The sequence below is a fragment of the Prionailurus viverrinus genome, chromosome B4, assembly GCF_022837055.1.
Source record: "Prionailurus viverrinus isolate Anna chromosome B4, UM_Priviv_1.0, whole genome shotgun sequence".
NCBI classification, from domain to species: domain Eukaryota; kingdom Metazoa; phylum Chordata; class Mammalia; order Carnivora; family Felidae; genus Prionailurus; species Prionailurus viverrinus.
Window position 1 is genome coordinate 74,563,429 of NC_062567.1, and position 19,472 is coordinate 74,582,900.

General features: G+C 43.9%; 2 protein-coding genes, 1 long non-coding RNA gene and 1 pseudogene across 7 annotated transcripts in view; 3 read left to right on the plus strand and 1 right to left on the minus strand.

Moving 5' to 3' along the window:
- Positions 1-5,121, plus strand: part of DIP2B (disco interacting protein 2 homolog B) — a 226,556-nt gene extending 221,435 nt beyond the window's left edge. For all 4 annotated transcript variants that reach the window (XM_047866182.1, XM_047866184.1, XM_047866183.1 and 1 more), the window contains one exon: positions 981-5,121. In XM_047866182.1, coding sequence (XP_047722138.1) covers positions 981-1,233 — 253 coding nt within the window. In that variant the 3' untranslated portion in view covers positions 1,234-5,121. The remainder of the gene's footprint in view (positions 1-980) is intronic.
- On the minus strand, positions 3,961-19,449 carry LOC125170072 (uncharacterized). Its single transcript, XR_007153888.1, has 4 exons — positions 19,361-19,449; positions 9,938-10,025; positions 9,381-9,577; positions 3,961-4,128 (listed from the first exon to the last, which is right to left on the minus strand). It is a non-coding gene; the product is annotated as an uncharacterized LOC125170072 (long non-coding RNA).
- LOC125170070 (proteasome subunit alpha type-6-like) lies at positions 7,956-8,872 on the plus strand (annotated as a pseudogene).
- The window catches only part of ATF1 (activating transcription factor 1), an 82,584-nt gene continuing 82,436 nt past the window's right edge, over positions 19,325-19,472 (plus strand). For both annotated transcript variants that reach the window (XM_047866209.1, XM_047866216.1), the window contains exon 1: positions 19,325-19,464. The gene's annotated coding sequence lies outside the window, so the exon portion shown is untranslated. The remainder of the gene's footprint in view (positions 19,465-19,472) is intronic.

Sequence of the window (19,472 nt, forward strand, 5' to 3'; positions counted from 1 at the left end):
TAATGATGGAATCTGGTTTTTTTTTTTTTAATTTTTTTTTTTCAACGTTTATTTATTTTGGGGACAGAGAGAGACAGAGCATGAACGGGGGAGGGGCAGAGAGAGAGGGAGACACAGAATCGGAAACAGGCTCCAGGCTCCGAGCCATCAGCCCAGAGCCTGACGCGGGGCTCCAACCCACGGACCGCGAGATCGTGACCTGGCTGAAGTCGGACGCTTAACCGACTGTGCCACCCAGGCGCCCCTGGAATCTGTTTTTTAAAGCCATTTAACACTGCATATCACAAGCCTAACCCAGTAGTCCCACTCAATGTAAGGCAACTTTCTACCTTATGGCACTTTTATGGCATGATGGAAGAGACACCTGTATGGGGCACTTTAAGCTCAGATAAGGACAGGTCCGCTCCCTTCCTGTTGGCCCTAAGAATATTATCTTAGTCAAAACTCTTCTGTTGTAAATAACAGAAACTCTGCAAAAAGAAAACAAAAAGACAAAAACTTAAGCAAAAGAGAGAGCTAATGGAAAGAATACCTAGCTACCTCAGAGGTTCCTCAAAGTCTCTCTGGGTCTCAAGAAAGGTAGAAACAAAGGAAGGGAAGGCCATCAGGAATCACTGTCCTCTCACTTTCTAGAGCCATGTGGGCATCCACTTCATTCTTTCTCTCCCCCCTGAAGAGCCGTTCCCTATGCTTCTTTGGACACCTGGCTACCGCAGACCTTTCACATGTGGCCAGTTCACGTGACCAGCTGACCAACTTCCAATCTCATTTCCAAACCCCCAAGAGATTGTGGATGGCTCAGCTGATCTACTGTGATCACAGGGGCAAGGCCATATATTACAGACATGGCTGCCAGCCTTCTGGTTGGATCCAAGAGAGAAGGCAATCCTCAGGGAAACGGGGACAGGTTTTGGGCAGGTACTATAAAAGATGACTGGTAAATGGACTGACAGGTTAACTGAGTGTCGTTGGAATTTCAGTGCCGTGTTCACGTGGACCAACTTGCTCGTGGTGGTCGTAGAACTGTGTGGCTCTGAACAGGAAGCCCTAGATCTGGTTCCTTTAGTGACAAATGTGGTCCTGGAAGAGCATTACCTCATCGTTGGCGTCGTGGTTGTGGTGGACCCAGGTGTTATCCCCATCAACTCCAGAGGAGAGAAGCAGAGGATGCACCTCCGGGACAGCTTCCTGGCTGACCAGTTAGACCCCATCTACGTGGCTTATAACATGTAACCCGCCTTGTGGGGCTTGCAGGGGGCCGTCCTGAAAAACCACAAGGACCAAAGACCGGCGACTAGGAGCAAGCTTTCAAATGATGTGAAATAAGCTGAGATGGTTACATTATACCCTTCATCTCATCCTGTGGGATTCCGCAGTCACAGGACACACAGGCAAGGGCAGTTGTGTGGTAGCAAATGAAAAAAATGTTAACAGCCCATTAGTCATGAGCTTTGACATAGCGTGAGCAGCACGTTACTAAAGCAATTACATGCATGTTGCATTTTTTTCATCTGTTGTAAATACTTGTATTTTTATCTAATGCTGTTTTAGAATTTTGTAAGGGAGTTTAAATGAATTCACACGAAGGGGGTAGTCGGAGTTCCACAGCTCCCCGCTCTGTACTGTATTCTGCTGTTTTACCGTAGCTGGACGTTCTGCGGGTTTTATTAACACGGATACTCAGCTTACTTTCCGCTGACCCATAAGCAAATCAGATATAACCCACTGAATATGAGAGTTACTCTATATATATACTTCTTGACAGGAAAACATTTTGACCAGTGTTTTAAACATGTAAATAAGAAGACACACACAATTCAGCTAAAAAACTGACACATTGGCTTGTATAGTCCTAACAACTAAAGTAGAAACATTTCTCCTTGGAGAGCATCTCAATGTTCTCTTAATGCAGTGTAATTGAATAGGTAACTAAAAAGTGCAAATCGATCACAGGTTTTGCTGCACATTGTACTATGTCTGTTGGCTGATGTGTTTTATAAACTAAAGCTGCCTCTGTTTGTTTTCAAAGCTTGCATTCCCAGAATCGGCTTAAGCTTTTAAGAACTCAACCTGTTCCTACAAGCTGAAAATCTCAGTTTAAAAATCAAAATGTTAATGAAAAGGCTAAGCTTCATTAGATCCCACCCTATGCTAAGGAACCACGATAACTCACTGTGGCCCCCAGTGTTGAAACTGTGTTTCAAATTTCAAGTGACGATGTAAGAATTTAGGATTTCCTCTTTTTCCAGGCCCATTGTCAACTGCGTCTACAGTTTATACATGTAGCTTCTCTTTTCTGAAAACTGAAAAGCGTCCTCTGTTCTTCCAGTTCATGAGGGCAGGGATTTTAGGAACAAGAATGACAGGCTGGGAAGGCACTGGGATCGACAGTCACGTGAAACCGCAAAGGCGACATAACTCCGTATCTCAAAACTGACTGATTCGGGTTGCCAAGATAGCTAGGCTTACGCTGAAATAGGGGAAGTCTGATGTGTGCAAGAAACTCTTTTGAAATAACTGTGGTGCCCAGGCCAAGTGGACTGAGCATGGGACTGAATTTGGCCTCTGGCTCGGTTTCCTTTCTTTGGTCTGATACTTCATGTATTTGAATATAGTTGAATTTTATTATTTTTTTCTTACAGAAATATTTTTAAGAATTTAAAAAAAAAAAAAAAGCTCCAAGTGAACAGAGTTAACTTGTTAAATCAGAATGGTTCTCTTTGACCCACTCTGGTCTATTGTGTAAATATTTATTTAGACTATTTTAATAATACATATTATTTACCCCACTGTAACATCATGTAAACTAAATATGTTTTTAAACAATTTTTAAGACTTGTAATTACCCTGAAAATAAGGTTTATAATGCAAAGCCCAGACCCTTCACCATGGTGGCACTCCCAGGGGCTGCCCTCAGTCTCGTGGCTCAAAGCCACTTTCTTGCCTCCCTTTTACACAAGCCTCTTTTCCTCCCAGTTCTTTCTCCACTGAGGGCAGACCCCAAGGCATGTTCCAGTTCCAGATCTCTTTTTTGACATTTTGGATGAAATTAGTTTACACATGACAGAAGAGGTTCTAAGATGTACCAAAAAAAGCACTTAACGCTGGGACAAGAAAGCCCAGTAGACTAGCTACGGTTCGGTTTGCGGAAAAAAAACAGCTCGCTTATTTGGAAAGTAATTTTCACCTAAAGTAGTTTTCAGTAACTCACTAAACAAAGCAGGGGATTTCTGAAGATTAAAGAGTTCTATCTCCATAATCCACAAGTTCTAAGAGAAAAATAGGCAGAGTATTATCCTTTGGGTTGCTGTGAAAATTGTCACTATACAACTGTGGGTGTCTGCTAGAATTATAATGGGAGCCACGTCTGTCATTTTAAATGTTCTAGTAATCACGTTTTAAAAAGTAAAAGAAACCAGCGAAGTTGATTTTAATATATTTTTGTAACCCGGTATATCAAAAATAGTATAATCTCCATGTGGAATCAGTATGAAAAGTGAGATATTTTATTTTCTTTGTTTCCTATTAAGTCTTTGAAATCCAGTGTGTATTAAGCACATTTCAATTCGGACTACCCATACTTCCAGTTTTCGGTAGCCACATGCGGCCAGGGGCTACGATATTGGACAGAAGTGATCTGTACTCATTCTTTCAAATAAGATACTCCATTCCTCTCAGAGTATGGTCAACGCCCAGTTACTTAGAATCTGATTATCTGGATTTGTAGTTCCTCAGACCTCTGCTTTATCTCTAGTTTTTGCTCTCTGCCTTGTGGCTGCTTTATTGATCTTTTGCCTATCCCTCAAAGCCAGAATATGCTAGTGGAAGAAAGAAAGCTGAGCTGTGTCTTTGGGAAGTTCATTAGTAACTGTGGTGAAGTGTCCTCCGGAAGGGGAAGAGAGTCCAGTCATTAGCCTAGAGGTGTTTGTGGGGTCATCTGCAGATTTAATGCCTGGTCTGTTACAGACTTGAATAAGAAAACTCCCTCTTGAAGACGCAATGCTTATGCTCTTTCCACGTCAAGTAGAACCTTTGTGGTAGAAGGTCTTAGGACAGACCCAAAAGGCCATTATTGATAGAAACAGCCTAGCCAAAACTCTGGAACACATTCTGTCTGGGTGTTTACGCCTGTGAAAAAGAAAACTAGATTAATAGCAAGGCCCATTCCAGTTAAGAGAAATCCATTCATCTGAAAGCCTTTGAACCTCTTTCTGCCTCTCAGCAGAAGTAATTGAGGTAGATCAGGAAGGGGCTGCCTCAGGAAAATTCCTAAGCCCAAGGGATTCTTAGAGCTGCACAAATGTCATCTCCTGCATCAGTGAGACCCTGGGAATGACCGGCATGCCAGCGGGCATCAGTGTGAATCCACAGCCTTTATTTACTTCCTGCCTCACAAAGGGCCCCCATCCAGACCGCCACAACCACCAAGTCCTTTCCTCCTGAAGTTGTGCTGCCTCGGGCTGTTTAGGGACCATTGCCTGTCTGTTGGTAATCCGAGTGTTTCTCCTGTCTTTAGTCCCTGAGCAGTGCTTGCTTAATGCTTTTGTTGAATCAACAAAGGGCCTGAGGCCTTAGGTTTTTTGTTAAGGTCTCTGCCCCAGGCATGGTGCTCAATATCTTGGCCAAATAAATTACTTTCCTTGAATACGCAGCAATCTTTTAGACTAAAGCAATGAGGAGTTATCACCTCACCCTCAAACTCCAACATGACCTATGCCTTAGTGTTGTTGTTTTCGTTGTCTGCTCTGATGTAAAAGCAAGAGTATTTGGAGCAAGAAGCTGCACTACTCCAGATACACAATAGGCCTTTTCTTTATCATTCATAATAACATTTCCGGTTTAGGTATATGTAGATGGGCCATGTTATTTGTCCACAGGAAGAGAGTGTAAAGATATGAGAATAATTTTTTAGTCCTAAATGATGTTTTGTTTACTTTCTGTCAAGGTATTTACCAGTGTCAAATTCAAACTATAGTACTGTGTAATTATGTATAAAGTTTTTTTATTTATTTGAAATTAGACTAGATATACATTTTTAAATTTAACATCTGGCTGGACAGTGTTCTATTAACTCATTGAATGTGTTTCCTTTGTCTTGTGTTAATAAATATTGATGCCTGATTGTGTTTAATGCTTCACACATTAGGAGGATGGATAAATTGGAATTGATACATCTTAAATTTAACTTCAGGTAGCAAAACCTACAGAGAGCTGAAGTGGTCTAAGGAAAATGAACACAGAGATCCAAAGTTACTGCAAATCACTGCTGTTACCGGAAGACAGATCAAGGAACAAAAGGGAGTCATTTTGAAAAAAACTAAGAAGGCTTTTTCAGGAAAAATGAAAGTTTAGTTTTCCTCCTACCCATGTGGCATTTGGTTAGTTCTAAACTATGGATCATAAATTGTATTTTTTTTTTCCTCATGTGTGATTGGGCTGGATTTCAGCCTTTACTAAAGCAGTAAGTCATTTGCTCTTCATTTCTTGGTTTCAAGAAACTTGATAGGAGCCCATCAAATTGTGCATGTTCTCCAACACTAAAACTGGTCCTTGAACGATTATCCAAGCTGTTTAGGCAGCTGGGAACATTCTTTCACCTAACATACGTTTATTGAAGGCCTACCCATTAGGCCCAAGGCACTGCAATAAGAACCAAAGTTAGAGAAAATTAAGTCCCTGCTTTGGAGGGGATACAGGAAAACAGTACAGTATATTAAGGGTTATGAGTAGAGGTGGACAGTGGGAACAGGTAGGACAGGCACCCAACCCAATGATGAGGGAGAATAATGAGGAATATACATGCTGACGGAGGTACCCCTGAACTGAGTTTTGAAGGATGAGACAGCCAGATAAAGACAACAAAGCAGAAAGGCAGAGTTGCATTCTCTGGGAGCTACAATTCGTTATTAGGATGGAGGGTTTGGCGGGGGGAAAGTTACAGATCGTTATCCATGGGGGCTTGATCCAAGGCTAGATCACCAAGGGCCTTGGGTATCATGCTAGGAACTTCGGACTTTTATCCAGGGAGTTAAAGAGCGCCAGTGAGGGATTGATAGCAAGGGGATAATATGCTCAGATTTGCAACCTAGAAAATTATGCTGATGGGTGGTCATGTAGAAAATGGATTCATGTGCGCAGGGAAAGCCAGGTAAGACCCAAGGCGGGGAGACCAGTCAGGAGGCCTTTGCGGGAACTGCGGTGATCAAGCCAGAGGACTTCAATGAAGGCGGTGACGGGACGGAGACAAGAGGCAACACATGCAAACTTGGGAGACGGTAAGATTTCAACTGCTGGGCGTTTCAGGTAAGGAAGGAGGAATCCAAAACAACTTCTGGGTTTCCGACTTGGGGAGTCAGGTAGATGTGGGGCCATTTACCAAGGTAGGGAACAAAAGGGAAGGAATAGATGTCGGGAAAAAGACGGTGCTCCATTTTGGTCATATTCGTTTGAGGGTCTGTGGCACATGCAAGCGGAGAGGTCCAACAGGCAGCTGAACATGAGGTCTCTGCCTCAGGAGAGCTGTGACCATGAACTAGATATTTGGGAGACATCCGTTTAAAAGTGGTAGTTGAAGCCGGGGAAGTGGATGGTATTGCCAAGAAAGATCATGTGGAGGGAGAAAAGGGTTGGTAATGCAGCTATGGAAAACAACAACTACGAAGATGGGCGGAGGAAGAAGGGAGAGCCAATCTCTGGAGAGGTAGCAAAACCAAGAAAGAACATGGGCAAAGAAGTCGTAGGGAAGAGTTTTAAAGAGGGAGTGGTCAGCAATGCCAAAAACTACAACGAGGCTGAGTAAAACCTGAATTGACTAGCATGTGCTCTATCTGGCAACGGAGCAGTCATCGGTGACCTTGGTCTTCGAAGTTTCACTTGCCGCCGTGGGGGGCAGAAGCCAGAAAACTGGTTCAGGAGAGGAGGGAAGTGTGACTGAACGAAGGCTACTCTTCCCAGAAGTTTCTGCCCACAGGAAGGAAAGAGGGAACAGTAGTTCAAAGAGGTGTGTAGGAGTCACGGGAGGCTGTTTTAAAAAATATGGAGGAGAGGAGCCTGGGTGGCTCAGTCGGTTGAGCGTCCGACTTCAGCTCAGGTCACGATCTCGTGGTCCGTGAGTTCGAGCCCCACGTCGGGCTCTGGGCTGATGGCTCAGAGCCTGGGGCCTGCTTCTGATTCTGTGTCTCCCTCTCTCTCTGCCCCTCCCCCGTTCATGCTCTGTCTCAAAAATAAAGAAATGTTAAAAAAAAAAATTTTTTTTAAAGATGGAGGAAATAAAATATTCCTGCATCAGGGGAAAAGAGTCAGTAGAAAGGGAAAAGTTCCAAATACTGCAATGAAGGATAAGACAAAGCAAGGCCATTGAGGAAGCAGGAGGGGCAGGGATTCAGAGTATGGGTAGAAGGATTAGCCTTTGAGGGGAGGAAGCATTTCCCACCCCCCTACAAGGGTAGAGGCAAGATTCTGATAGTAGGAAGTTGATAGAGGTCTAATGACCTCATTCACTTCTCTGAATCTCCGTTCTCAACCTATGAAGGTGAACACTCCTTTCTGAGATCATTTCTATGAATAAGTATGACACAGCTGACAACACAACATGGAATCTGCAAATAATGGGAATTCCTAAGAAGCAGATCTAAGGGAAATTTATATTAACTCCATTTATTAAGAAACAAACACTAAGTTGTATTCAACTAAACAAAGGAAAAGACCCTCTAAGATGGAAGGAAATAAGGAGGAAAACAAATTAATAAATAGAAAACAAGGGAAATATACGGTTCAAGAATTTGATTTCTTAAAAATAACCTAATAAAATGTCAATAATATTTGCACACACAACTAGTAGGAAACAAAAAATATAACTACAACTCTGGTATTTTTTTTTAATCTTAAGGGATTATTATAATTTGGCCGTAAACTTGAATTTTAAATGAAATGGATCATTTTCGGGGGACTCAGAGACAGTGCTTGAAATGGCGGGTGCGCCAACATATCCCGTGGTTCCAGCGCTGGGTTTGATCGCCACGTTACCATTTTTTCACCCGAGGGCCGGCTCTACCAAGTAGAATATGCTTTTAAGGCTATTAACCAGGGTGGCCTTACATCAGTAGCTGTCAGAGGGAAAGACCGGGCAGTAATTGCCACACAGAAGAAAGTACCTGACAAATTATTGGATCCTAGCACAGTGACTCACTTCTTCAAGATCACTGAAAACATTGGCTGTGTGATGACAGGAATGACAGCGGACAGCAGATCCCAGGTACAGAGGGCACGCTATGAGGCAGCTAATTGGAAGTACAAGAATGGCTATGAGATGCCTGTGGACACGCTGTGCCAAAGAATTGCTGCTATTTCTCAGGTCTACACACAGAATGCTGAAATGAGGCCTCTTGGTTGTTGTATGATTTTAATTGGTGTAGATGAAGAACAAGACCCTCAGGTGTACAAGTGTGATCCTGCGGGTTACTACTGTGGGTTTAAAGCCACTGCAGCAGGAGTTAAACAAACTGAATCAACCAGCTTCCTTGAAAAAAGAGTCAACAAGAAATTTGATTGGACATTTGAACACAGTGGAAACTACAATTACACGCCTGTCTACTGGTCTATCAATTGATTGCAAACCTTCAGAAATAGAAGTCGGAGTGGTGACAGTTGAAAATCCTAAATTCAGGATTCTTACAGCAGAGATTGATACTCACCTTGTTGCTCTAGCAGAGAGAGACTAAACATTGTATGTAGTTAGTTTACCAAATCCATGACGCCGCTTGCCTGTGTGTTTGGTAACAACAGACCAACATTATGGAGGCCCCTGGATTGAAAAAGGAACCTCTTCCACTCCTCCCGCCACTGAAGTGGTTAGGACTCTGTATGAATAAAAAAAAAATAAAAAAAAAATAGTGCTTTTGGACAAAAAAAAAAAAATGGATACTTTTCTATAAACTATAGAAAATTCATTCAAGAATAAGAGAATCTGAATTTTAACAAATTCACAAGGCAGAGAATCCCTGTTTCACATAGAAAAAGCCATCCCGACTCCTCTTGATACCAAAACCAGACTAAGGCAGTTTTCAAATAAATCAGTCTCACCCATGAAAAGATGAAAATTATAAATAAAATCTGTTTCGGTCGCTGTGTAATACACCACTCCAATTCAGTGGCCTAAAACAGTCATACCTATATACTCTATGCATCAGGAACTGGGCAAAGTATAGCAGGAATGACATCTCAACTCCAAAATGTCTGGGCTTGGCTGCAAAAGCTCCAATATCTGGAGGTGATTGGAACAGCCTGGGGCTGGAATCATCCAGGCATCCTTACTCACATCTGAAGCCCAGGCTCTGATAACGAAGACTAGGCTCAGCTGGACTGTTGCCCAAAGCACTTACTTCAGTGTAGCCTCTCCTCCTAGCTTGGGATTCTCGGAGCAAGCAGCTGGATTCTCAAAGGAGACATCAGGGGCAAGAGCAGGTTAGGCTGTAAACTTCTCATCCAGTCTTGGAGGTCATACACCACTTTGGCTGCATTCCACTGCCCAGCCCAGATTCAAGGGAGAGGACTCTACGTCTTGAGAGGCAAAGTCACACTGTAAAAAAAGCACGTGGGTTAGGAGAGACTTCGGTGGACGCATGTGAAGACAACTGCATTGGAAAAACAATATTCCACCCCAGCAAGCGAAACCCAGTAGTGGGTAAGAAATAACAGATGGGTTTTGAAGAGGGTCAGAACAGGGATAGTTCAATATTAGAAAAATCCTATTTATAGAAGAAATCTTAGCAACAGCTTAAAGGTGAAAACTCTATGACCATCTCTCTCAATAGATTGAGATAAACACGATAAACGTCAACGTTGACAAATGAAAAAAAAATCCAACAAGGAAGGAATAGGAGACTTCTTGAAGTGATAGAACATCTATCAGAAACCTATAGTTAAAAAGAATACTTACCGATGGCACTTCAGAAGCACTACTATGAAAGGCAAAATTGTGATGAGGATGCTCACTTTCCACTCAGCCGTTGGACTTGAGATTATGGCTACCGTAATTAGGGAGAAAGAAATGAGCTATATGAATGGGATATAAAGGAAAAAAAAACATTTGGAGATGATACGCTAGTCTATGTAGAAAATATAAGAGGATCTACGCATTTTTAAACAGAGGAGTTTTTTGTTTTTGTTTTTTTTTTTGAGACAGAGAGAGACAGAGCATGAACGGGGGAGGGGCAGAGAGAGAGGGAGACACAGAATCAGAAGCAGGCTCCAGGCTCTGAGCCATCAGCCCAGAGCCCAACGCGGGGCTCAAACTCACGGACCGCGAGATCGTGACCTGAGCTGAAGTCGGATGCTTAACCGACTGAGCCACCCAGGCGCCCCTAAAAAAAGGAGTTTATAAGATTGCTGAATACACGGTAAACATAAAAATCAATAGCATGAGTCTCCATAATAGTGGAATAATTTAGTCAGAGTAATCCTCCCATAGATGGAATTTTTGAAATTTGAAAAAAACATATACATATATGTATATATATTTTTAAACCTATTTGAAGGCACTGGGAAATGACCACAAGGAGACAGAAATGGGAGAGTACTTCTAAAAGATGAAATGCAATAGGTAACATTTGTGTGTTTGTGATTTTTCTGTCTGAGGACATTGCCATAATTCCAAGGAACTTGACTGATAACCACTGCCTACTGGCTTAAGGTGTAAAAGGATAGAGTTCCATGTTGTCAGGGAAGTCAGAGTAGTTAGGTGGGAAATCTGTGAAGGGAGAGAGCCCCAGAAGGTAGGAGTCCTCAAATCTGCATATAAGATGTGTCAAAATCTTTGGCTGATGACTAAACTAAATTATATGGAGAAAAATCCAGAGTTCCGGGGTGGGGGGGGGGGGTGCGGGGGGAGGAAAACAAAAAAGCAGCTAGAAATGGAAAGAGGCAGGAATTTCGGCCGTTGTCCATGACAGAGGAAAAAGATTGGAAATTAAGTCCTCTCAAATTAACTGCCTTCTGAAATAAAAATCACTCTGTAAAGCAACATAATTCATTCCAGTAATAAAACTATTAGAAGGGTGAATAAACAGAAAAGGATGCCCTATACTTAAGAAAATCAGTCAATAGATACCAACCGTAATTAGCAGTCAAAAGGTGTCACAATTAGCAGTCAAAAGGCTTAAATCAGCTATTACATATATATCGAGACTTAAAGGGAAACGTAGGGTCACCTGGCAGGCTCAGTGGGTAGCGCATGCAACTCTTGACCTCGGGGTTGCAAGTTTGAGCCCCAGGCTGGGTGTAGAGATTACTTTTTAATTTTTTTTTTCAACGTTTATTTTTATTTTTGGGACAGAGACAGAGCATGAACGGGGGAGGGGCAGAGAGAGAGGGAGACACAGAGTCGGAAACAGGCTCCAGGCTCTGAGCCATCAGCCCAGAGCCCGACGCGGGGCTCGAACTCACGGACCGCGAGATCGTGACCTGGCTGAAGTTGGACGCTTAACCGACTGCGCCACCCAGGCGCCCCTAAAAAAGAAATTTAAAAATCAATTCTAGGGGCTCAGTCAGTTAAGTGTTGGCATCTTGGTTTTGGCCCAGGACATGACCTCCCAGTTTTGTCAGTTCGAGCCCCGCATCAGGCTCTGTGCTGACGGCTCAGAGCCTGAAGCCTGCTTCAGATTCTGTCTCCCTCTCTCTCTGCCCCTCCCCGGCTCACACTGTCTCTGCCTCTCTCAAACTAAATAAACTTTACATACATACATACATACATACCAATTCTATTTGGGGCACCCAGTTGGCTCAGTTGGTTAAGCATCGGACTCTTGGTTTTGTCTCAGGTCATGATCTAGCGGTTTTGTGAGTTCAAGCCCCCTGTCGGACTCTGTGCTAACAGCTCAGGGCCTGGAGCCTGCTTGGGATTCTCCGTCTTTCCCCGTCTCTGCCCCTCCCCTGCTTGCACTGTCTCTGTCTTTCTCAAACTAACTAAATAAACCATAAATAAACAAATAAGTAAATAAATAAATAAATAAATAAATAAATACAAATCAATTCTATTTGGGGTGCCCAGGTGGCTCAGTTGGTTAAACATTGGATTCTTGATTTTGGCTTGGGTCATGATCTCATGGTAAGTGAGTTTGAGCCCCACGTTGGGCTCTGTGCTAACAGTGTGGAGACTGCTTGGGATTCTCTGTCTCTCCCTCTCTCTGTGTCCCTCCCCCACTCATGCTGTGTCTCTCAAAGTAAATCAACTGTAAAAAATTAAAAAACTTTAAAACCAATTCTATTTAACATAACATCAAAAGGAATAAAATACATCATAACTTAATGAAAGTACCAACTTGCATACTGAAAACTACAAAATCATTGAAAGAAACTAGAGAAGATCTAAAATGGAAAGTCATCCCCATGTTCATGGATTGGAAAGTTTTAAATTGTTAGGATGGCAATTCTCCACAGATTGATCTAGAGATTCAACACAATCTCTATCCAAACCCCAGATGCCTATTTTGCAGAAGGGGATACGCTGATCCTAAAATTCATATGGAAGTGCAAGGGATTCAGAAAACTCAAAACAATTTTGAAAAAGAGCAAAGTTGGAGTACTCACATTTCCATATTTCAAAACCTACTATGAAGCTAGGGTACCGGCCAAAGGATAGACCTATCAATCAATGGAATCGAACCAAAAGTCCAGAAACGGAGAAGCCTCTGGACCTGACCCAGCCAGATAATAAATCAATAACAGTAATAATGTTGCATCTCAGGGGGGAGTGGGGAGATGAGTGCCACCTGTAAGTGTGTCAGGATTCAGAGGTAATGGTCCCTGGTCTGGTATATACCAGTCTGGTTCTACAGACTCCTGGAGGATGGCAGTTTACCAGGCCAAGCTTAATCAAACAGTAGCCTCAGCTGTAGCCATTGTACCCAGTCTGATACCTTTGCTAGATCAGATGAATATGGTCTCAGGTACACGGTATGTAGCCATTGACTGACAAATATGTCCTTTTCTATTCCAGTCCAGTCTCCTCACTAGGAAAAAAATCGTAACAATGCGTGACGATGGATGCTAACTATTGTGACTTACTGTGGTGATTGTTTTGCAATACATACATATCAAATCATGATGTTGTACATCTGAAACTAATATAATTTTACATGGCAATTATATCTTGGTGTTTTAAAAGTTAAAAAAAAAAACTTTTTAACGTTTGTTCATTATTGAAAGATAAGAGAGAGACAGAGCATGAGCAGGGGAGGGGCAGAGAGAGAGGGAGACACAGAATGGGAAGCAGGCTCCAGGCTCCGAGCTGTCAACACAGAGCCCGACACGGGGCTCGAACTCACAAACTGTGAGATCATGAGCTGAGCTGAAGTCGGATGCCCAACCGACTGAGCCACCCAGGCGCCCCTTGGTGTTTTAAAAGTTTTTAGAAAGGGGAATCAGAAGGAGTTCACATTCATGTAGAAGGGATAAGAATATACATGTATATTTTATCCCAGGGTTATGTTACATGACATTACTCTGAAACAGATGGAACAAGATGTAATTAGTACACTGAAGGTCTTGGTAAACTGCAGGAGATCCCGAGGATGGGAAATTAAACTATGAAGAGTCAGAGGTCTAGCAATCAGGGGCACGCTGACGTATCTCCTGACATAGAAACAAATTACTGAGGCACCTGGCTGACTCAGTCAATAGAGCACGCACTTCTTGATCTCAGGGGCATGAGTTCAAGTCCCATGTTGGGCATAGCTTACTTAAAACAACAACAACAACAACAACAACAGCAGCAGCAAATGAATGGATCTTATGTGCCCTTTCTCAAAGAAGGAAACATGGCCCTGGCTAGGCCTCTTCAGGTGGTGGAGACATACATGCCATCCCTGGTAATACTGCTGTGCACAATATATCAGGTGACAGCTTTAAGTATATAGCTTTGGAGCTGATGATATGGCAGACCAATGGTGGTGAAGGCGACAGTCGTGGAAAAAGAAATGGTGCGTAGTTGATGGCGAGATCCAGTGGAAACTCTGGAGCAAGAACATGCCAGTTGTAGCGGAGTGTGCTACTAGGCCATGATAAGAGATGGAAAACCTGCCCGGGGGCACCAGGTGACCACGCGTCTGGAACTGTCCATCACTGACTGGATTCTGTCAGACACAGCAAGTCATAAAGTCAGATGGGCCCAGCACCAATCCATCATAAGAAGGAAATGTCACATGTGATATCAAGCCTAAGCAGGATCAGAGGACACAAGCCATCTGCAGGAGCAGGCGCCCCAGAAACCCACGTTTCACACTACAGTTGCACCTACCTATGGCTGTAATGGAGCCTGGGGGGAAGAGTATAAATTTGATCTATGGGTGGGTGATGGCCATTCTGTTGCAAGGGAAATGTATCTAATGGGCAGATTTTAAAATGATCACCCATTCTGTGTACTATGTGAGAATATAAATGGACTCATGGTCAGTGGCAAATGGCCTGGCCAGTCGGTCAGTGTCTCGAAAGGAAAAAGACTGGAAGACTGGATACAATAAGGTCTGGGGTAGAGGTCTCTGCATCACATGTCAACGCCCACTAAAAAGCATCCACTGTGGGCAAGACACTGAACGTCCAAATAAACACATGACCTGGCCAGTTGATGTCAGCCAGCCACTAAGCATGTCAGAATCGGCACAATGGGCATATGTATGGAGTAGCCACAGTGGCAGAGGTGGAGACTATATTGGGGCCCAGTGGTATGGACTCCCACTTACCAAAGCCTATTTAGCTACTGCTGTCTCTGAATCTTCAACTAAACATTGACACGCACCAATACTGAAATAATAGGACACTATTTCTTCAGGAGTTGATAACACTAGGCTTCTTCCATCCTAGAAGGGCCAGGGATTTGTTCTCAAATGAACACATTTTTCTGAGGGGGGGTTAAGATATGACTCATAGCACCACTTGGTGTCACTACCAAGGGGCTTACAAAGGCTCATGACGCAGGCTGCTGTGACCAACATAAAGAAGGTTCCTCCAATAAGCTGAACTTCAGTTCCAAGCTGACTTGCTGCAACTGGTTAGTAATAATCTTGAAGGTGAATAGTTTGCTTATACAATCCAACTACACAACAATAACCAATTCTTAGCTGTTATAAGCTTTTACTAGTGGCACCAGCTAGGAGGCCATCACAATACATAATGCAAGACGTAATGACAGCGTGGACTAAGGTGATGGGGTGCAGAGAAGGGGACGAAGTCACAAGGAAATTATTTCTCTTGCACCCAGGTGTATTAGATAGGACTCTAGAAAGAACAGCAACCAAAGTAAACTAGCTTAAATAGAAAAGTGCTATTTATTTCAAGGACAAAGGATGGCTTGTGGAACCTAAGGGCTGTGGCAGGCAGCTGTATCTCAGGCAAGTTCTAGAACTGGGGCCTAGAAAGCCACTGGTTCGCTCTCTTAGCTCTGCATTGTTCACAGATGGAAGAGGCTCATTACAGAGCTCCCAAGCATTAGGTCCATTTATCTAGAGAAAGATGAATTTTTGGCCAAAGACAAATTCCACAGGGGAGACTCTGATGGCCAGCTTGGGTCAGGTGCCCATTATTGGTAAGATAGATTTGACTGTGAGAAGTTTCCATAAAAAGTAAGAGGGATAGTTGTCCACCACTCTCAGGGCTCATAGACTAGTTCTAGATGTTCAGTTCAAGCACAGTTAACATGAAGCAGCAAACAGTTTCAGGGCTGATTTATCTGAAATAGTATGGTTGTAGGAACTACAACCCCCTGCAGGGGGTTAGGTTTTCCTGTGTGTTTAGCCTTGAGTATTGAAAAAGGACAAAACACAAAAGAAGACAAACACAAACCTATTGCTTAGACCATAAAGCCTACATTTACTAGCTTTTGTAATTTCTGCCTTTTGAGAGGTGAATTGTTCCAAATGCTGTTTCATGGCTCTCAAGTCCTCTACTCCAGCTCCATCCTTTTGCTAACCAATGAAGCTTCTCAAGGTGTGTGTCCCCTTAATGGTTTTTAACTAAATTTCCATAGTTACACTGCAGCATTTTCCATATTAATATCCAACATTTATTTAGTGTTTCCTGTGTGCCCGGAGTGGCTCTAATTTTACATGTATTAAACTCATTTAATCTACAAAACTTTACAGGACAGGTAGTATTACTTAAACCCATCTCCTTTAATATAATGTCTCTCCCTTTTAATAGAAAACAGTGCACCAGAAGAGCCGAAGAGGTGCCACCACTGGCTTGACCAGTTTATGTAAAAATTTTTAATTTTATGGGGCGCCTGGGTGGCTCAGTCGATCGAGCGAGCAACTTCAGCTCAGGTCACGATCTCATGGTCTGTGAGTTTGAGCCCCGAATCAGGCTCTGTGCTGACAGCTTGGGGCCTAGAGCCTGCTTTGGATTCTGTATCTCCCTCTCTGCCCCTCCCCTGCTCATGCCCTGTCTCTCTCTGTCTCAAAAATAAATAAAAACACTAAAAAAAAAAAAAAAAAATTAAACTGCGGGGCGCCTGGGTGGCGCAGTCGGTTAAGCGTCCGACTTCAGCCAGGTCACGATCTCGCGGTCCGGGAGTTCGAGCCCCGCGTCGGGCTCTGGGCTGATGGCTCGGAGCCTGGAGCCTGTTTCCGATTCTGTGTCTCTCTCTCTGCCCCTCCCCTGTTCATGCTCTGTCTCTCTCTGTCCCAAAAATAAATAAACGTTGAAAAAAAAAATTAAAAAAAAAAATTAAACTGCAACCCCACATTCAAAAAAAAATTTTTTTTTTAATTTTTTTTTTCAACGTTTATTTATTTTTGGGACAGAGAGAGACAGAGCATGAACGGGGGAGGGGCAGAGAGAGAGAGAGGGAGACACAGAATCGGAAACAGGCTCCAGGCTCCGAGCCATCAGCCCAGAGCCCGACGCGGGGCTCGAACTCATAGACCGCGAGATCATGACCTGGCTGAAGTCGGACGCTTAACCGACTGCGCCACCCAGGCGCCCCTCAAAAAATTTTTTTAACATTTTCCTTTTTGAGAGAGAGAGAGACAGAGTGTAAGCCAGGGAGGGGCAGAGAGAGGAGACAGAATGTGAAGCAGGCTCCAGGCTCTGAGCTGTCAGCACAGAGCCTGATGTGGGGCTCCAACTCACAAACTGTGAGATCATGAACCTGAGCTGAAGTGGGACGCTTAACTGACTGAGGCACCCAGGCGCCCCTGACCAGTTTATTTTGGACAATTGCCTTTGGCTCTTGAGTGTTAGGTTATTTCATTTCACTTTACTTCCTGACTTCTAAAGTCAAAGACCTGTCCATCTGGTTTATAAATTCTTACTACTCAGTACTGTGTGTGGCGTAACCAAGCCTTCTTTTTTTCTTCATCTGCAGTTATTTCTCAAAGTTCAGAGCAGTGGTAGGTACAGCAGGTGGCACTTCCGTGAGAAACAAGTGTGGTGGAAATACTTGTGAGCGGCACGTTGCACAACATAGTATCTAAGCTTAAGATGCTTTACAAGTGGAAGAGGAGCTGAAGTGGATCAGTCCATCCATGCACAGTTCGAAGGTTTGTGTACAACTTAGTTTGTTTTTATGGTAACATTTTTTCAGTCCATCCACCCCCTTTTGCCAATCAGCATTTGTTAGGCATTCTGAGTTCAAAGGAAGAAACAGCCAACACAAAAAGAACAGTAAACTTACAGCCAGCTTTCTAGACTTTAATATTCTGGATTCAAGAATGACGGGCGCTGGGTTTTGTTAATCAGGAAAGGCTGATGTCTGAGAACCTCTTCATGGTTCCTTACTTTTACAGGACACTTTGCTTTTCTATGGGAGATGACCTTTTGCTTCTTTGAACAATTCTGGAACAAGGCTTGAATATTATATTTTCCCCAATTTTGATAACAGGAAGATAAGCTTAGAGAGATTTGGGTAATTTGCCTAATCAAAAATCTAAAATAAGGGCAGACACCTGTTTTTGGTAGGCAACAATGTTTGCTGAATGAAAGGCATTAGCGAAACGTTAGTGAACTCTTTGAAGTGTCTGGCAGAGTAACTCGAGTTTTAAATCACATTATCTAGTCTTGAAGGTCAAAACCAGGACGGGCTCTATCCACTAAATCAGTTTCCTACTAGATCTCACACTAGTAAAACTCCAGAACATCCCGGGACTTTTGTCAAGCACACACTAAAAGATGCATCATTTGTTGTCTGTTATCACAATAAAGCCATAAAGTAGTATTTTGCAAGGAAACGGATAAAGAGACAAATCAGAACAATGCATAATCCCTTCTCCAGAAAGGTAGAGACACACTTGAGAATATTTTTAAGTTTTTGTAATGCATTAAAACGACAGCGTAACATTTTACAACGCTCCCTTCTAACAGCTGGGGTAAATCCGTTTCAGGTGCCACGCGAAGTGGCGCTCAAAACACCCTGCCGGCATCGTGGGTGCGTGTGCAACCAGTCTTTGGAGAAAATTCTTTCGTATGGGATAAAGGATGCAGCTCAACACAATTGGGGTTAAAAAGAGTCCGGGGAGGGGCGCCTGGGTGGCTCAGTCCGTTAAGCGTCCGACTTCAGCTCAGGTCATGATCTCGCGGTTCGCGAGTTCGAGTCCCGCCTCGGGCTCTGGCCTGATGGCTCAGAGCCTGGAGCCTGCTTCCAATTCTGTGTCTCCCTCTCTCTCTGCCCCTCCCCCGTTCATGCTCTGTCTCTCTCTGTCTCAAAAATAGACGTTAAAAAAACAAAAACAAAAACAAAAAAAAAAAAAACAAAGAAAAAGAGTCCGGGTAAACTACGAGAAGATGAGGAGGGCAAACCTCCACGCGTCAAGTCACTTCTCTCTACAAGACCCGGACAGGTGAGGTGTGGATCAAGGCCAAGGACGACCGTTCGGGACCCGATCACCCAACCCAGACCAAGCAGCAGCTGAGCTCAGAACGACGCTTCGAATCGATGAGAGCGGCCCCGCACCGAGCGGCCTTCCGACGCCAGCAAGCTGTCGCCAGTCTCCGAAAACAGAGGTGAGGGAGGAATAAGGCAGACTTCCTGAAGCGAAAAACGACTCCAGGAAACCTTCGGCAACTATCACCGGAGTAGCACCTTCCGGAAGTGCGCCAGGCTTTCGGAAGAAACCCGGCACAAGATGGCGGCGCGTCACGTGAGCAACGCGGTGACGTAGGACGCCGGCCCGCGCGGAGGGACCGCCTTAACTTCACCCCCCCACGCTCAATTACTCAGTTTTGCCCCCCTCTCCTACCCCGCCCCCGGCCTGGTGTAGATCATGCCGCCAGTGGCGGCCCTGACTGCCGAGGAAACGGTAGCCTAGGACAGTTGGCTGTTAAGTGACACAGATTCTCCCCGCTCCGCCTAATCCCTGGGAGAGGCACATACCCCGCCGCGTGAGGGCGTGGAGAAGTGGGTAGAGAATTTCGGATCCACCTGGGAGGGGGGAGTGGAAGTTCCCGCCCCGGACAGCGGCGAGGCGGCAGCCACAGGTAAGCAG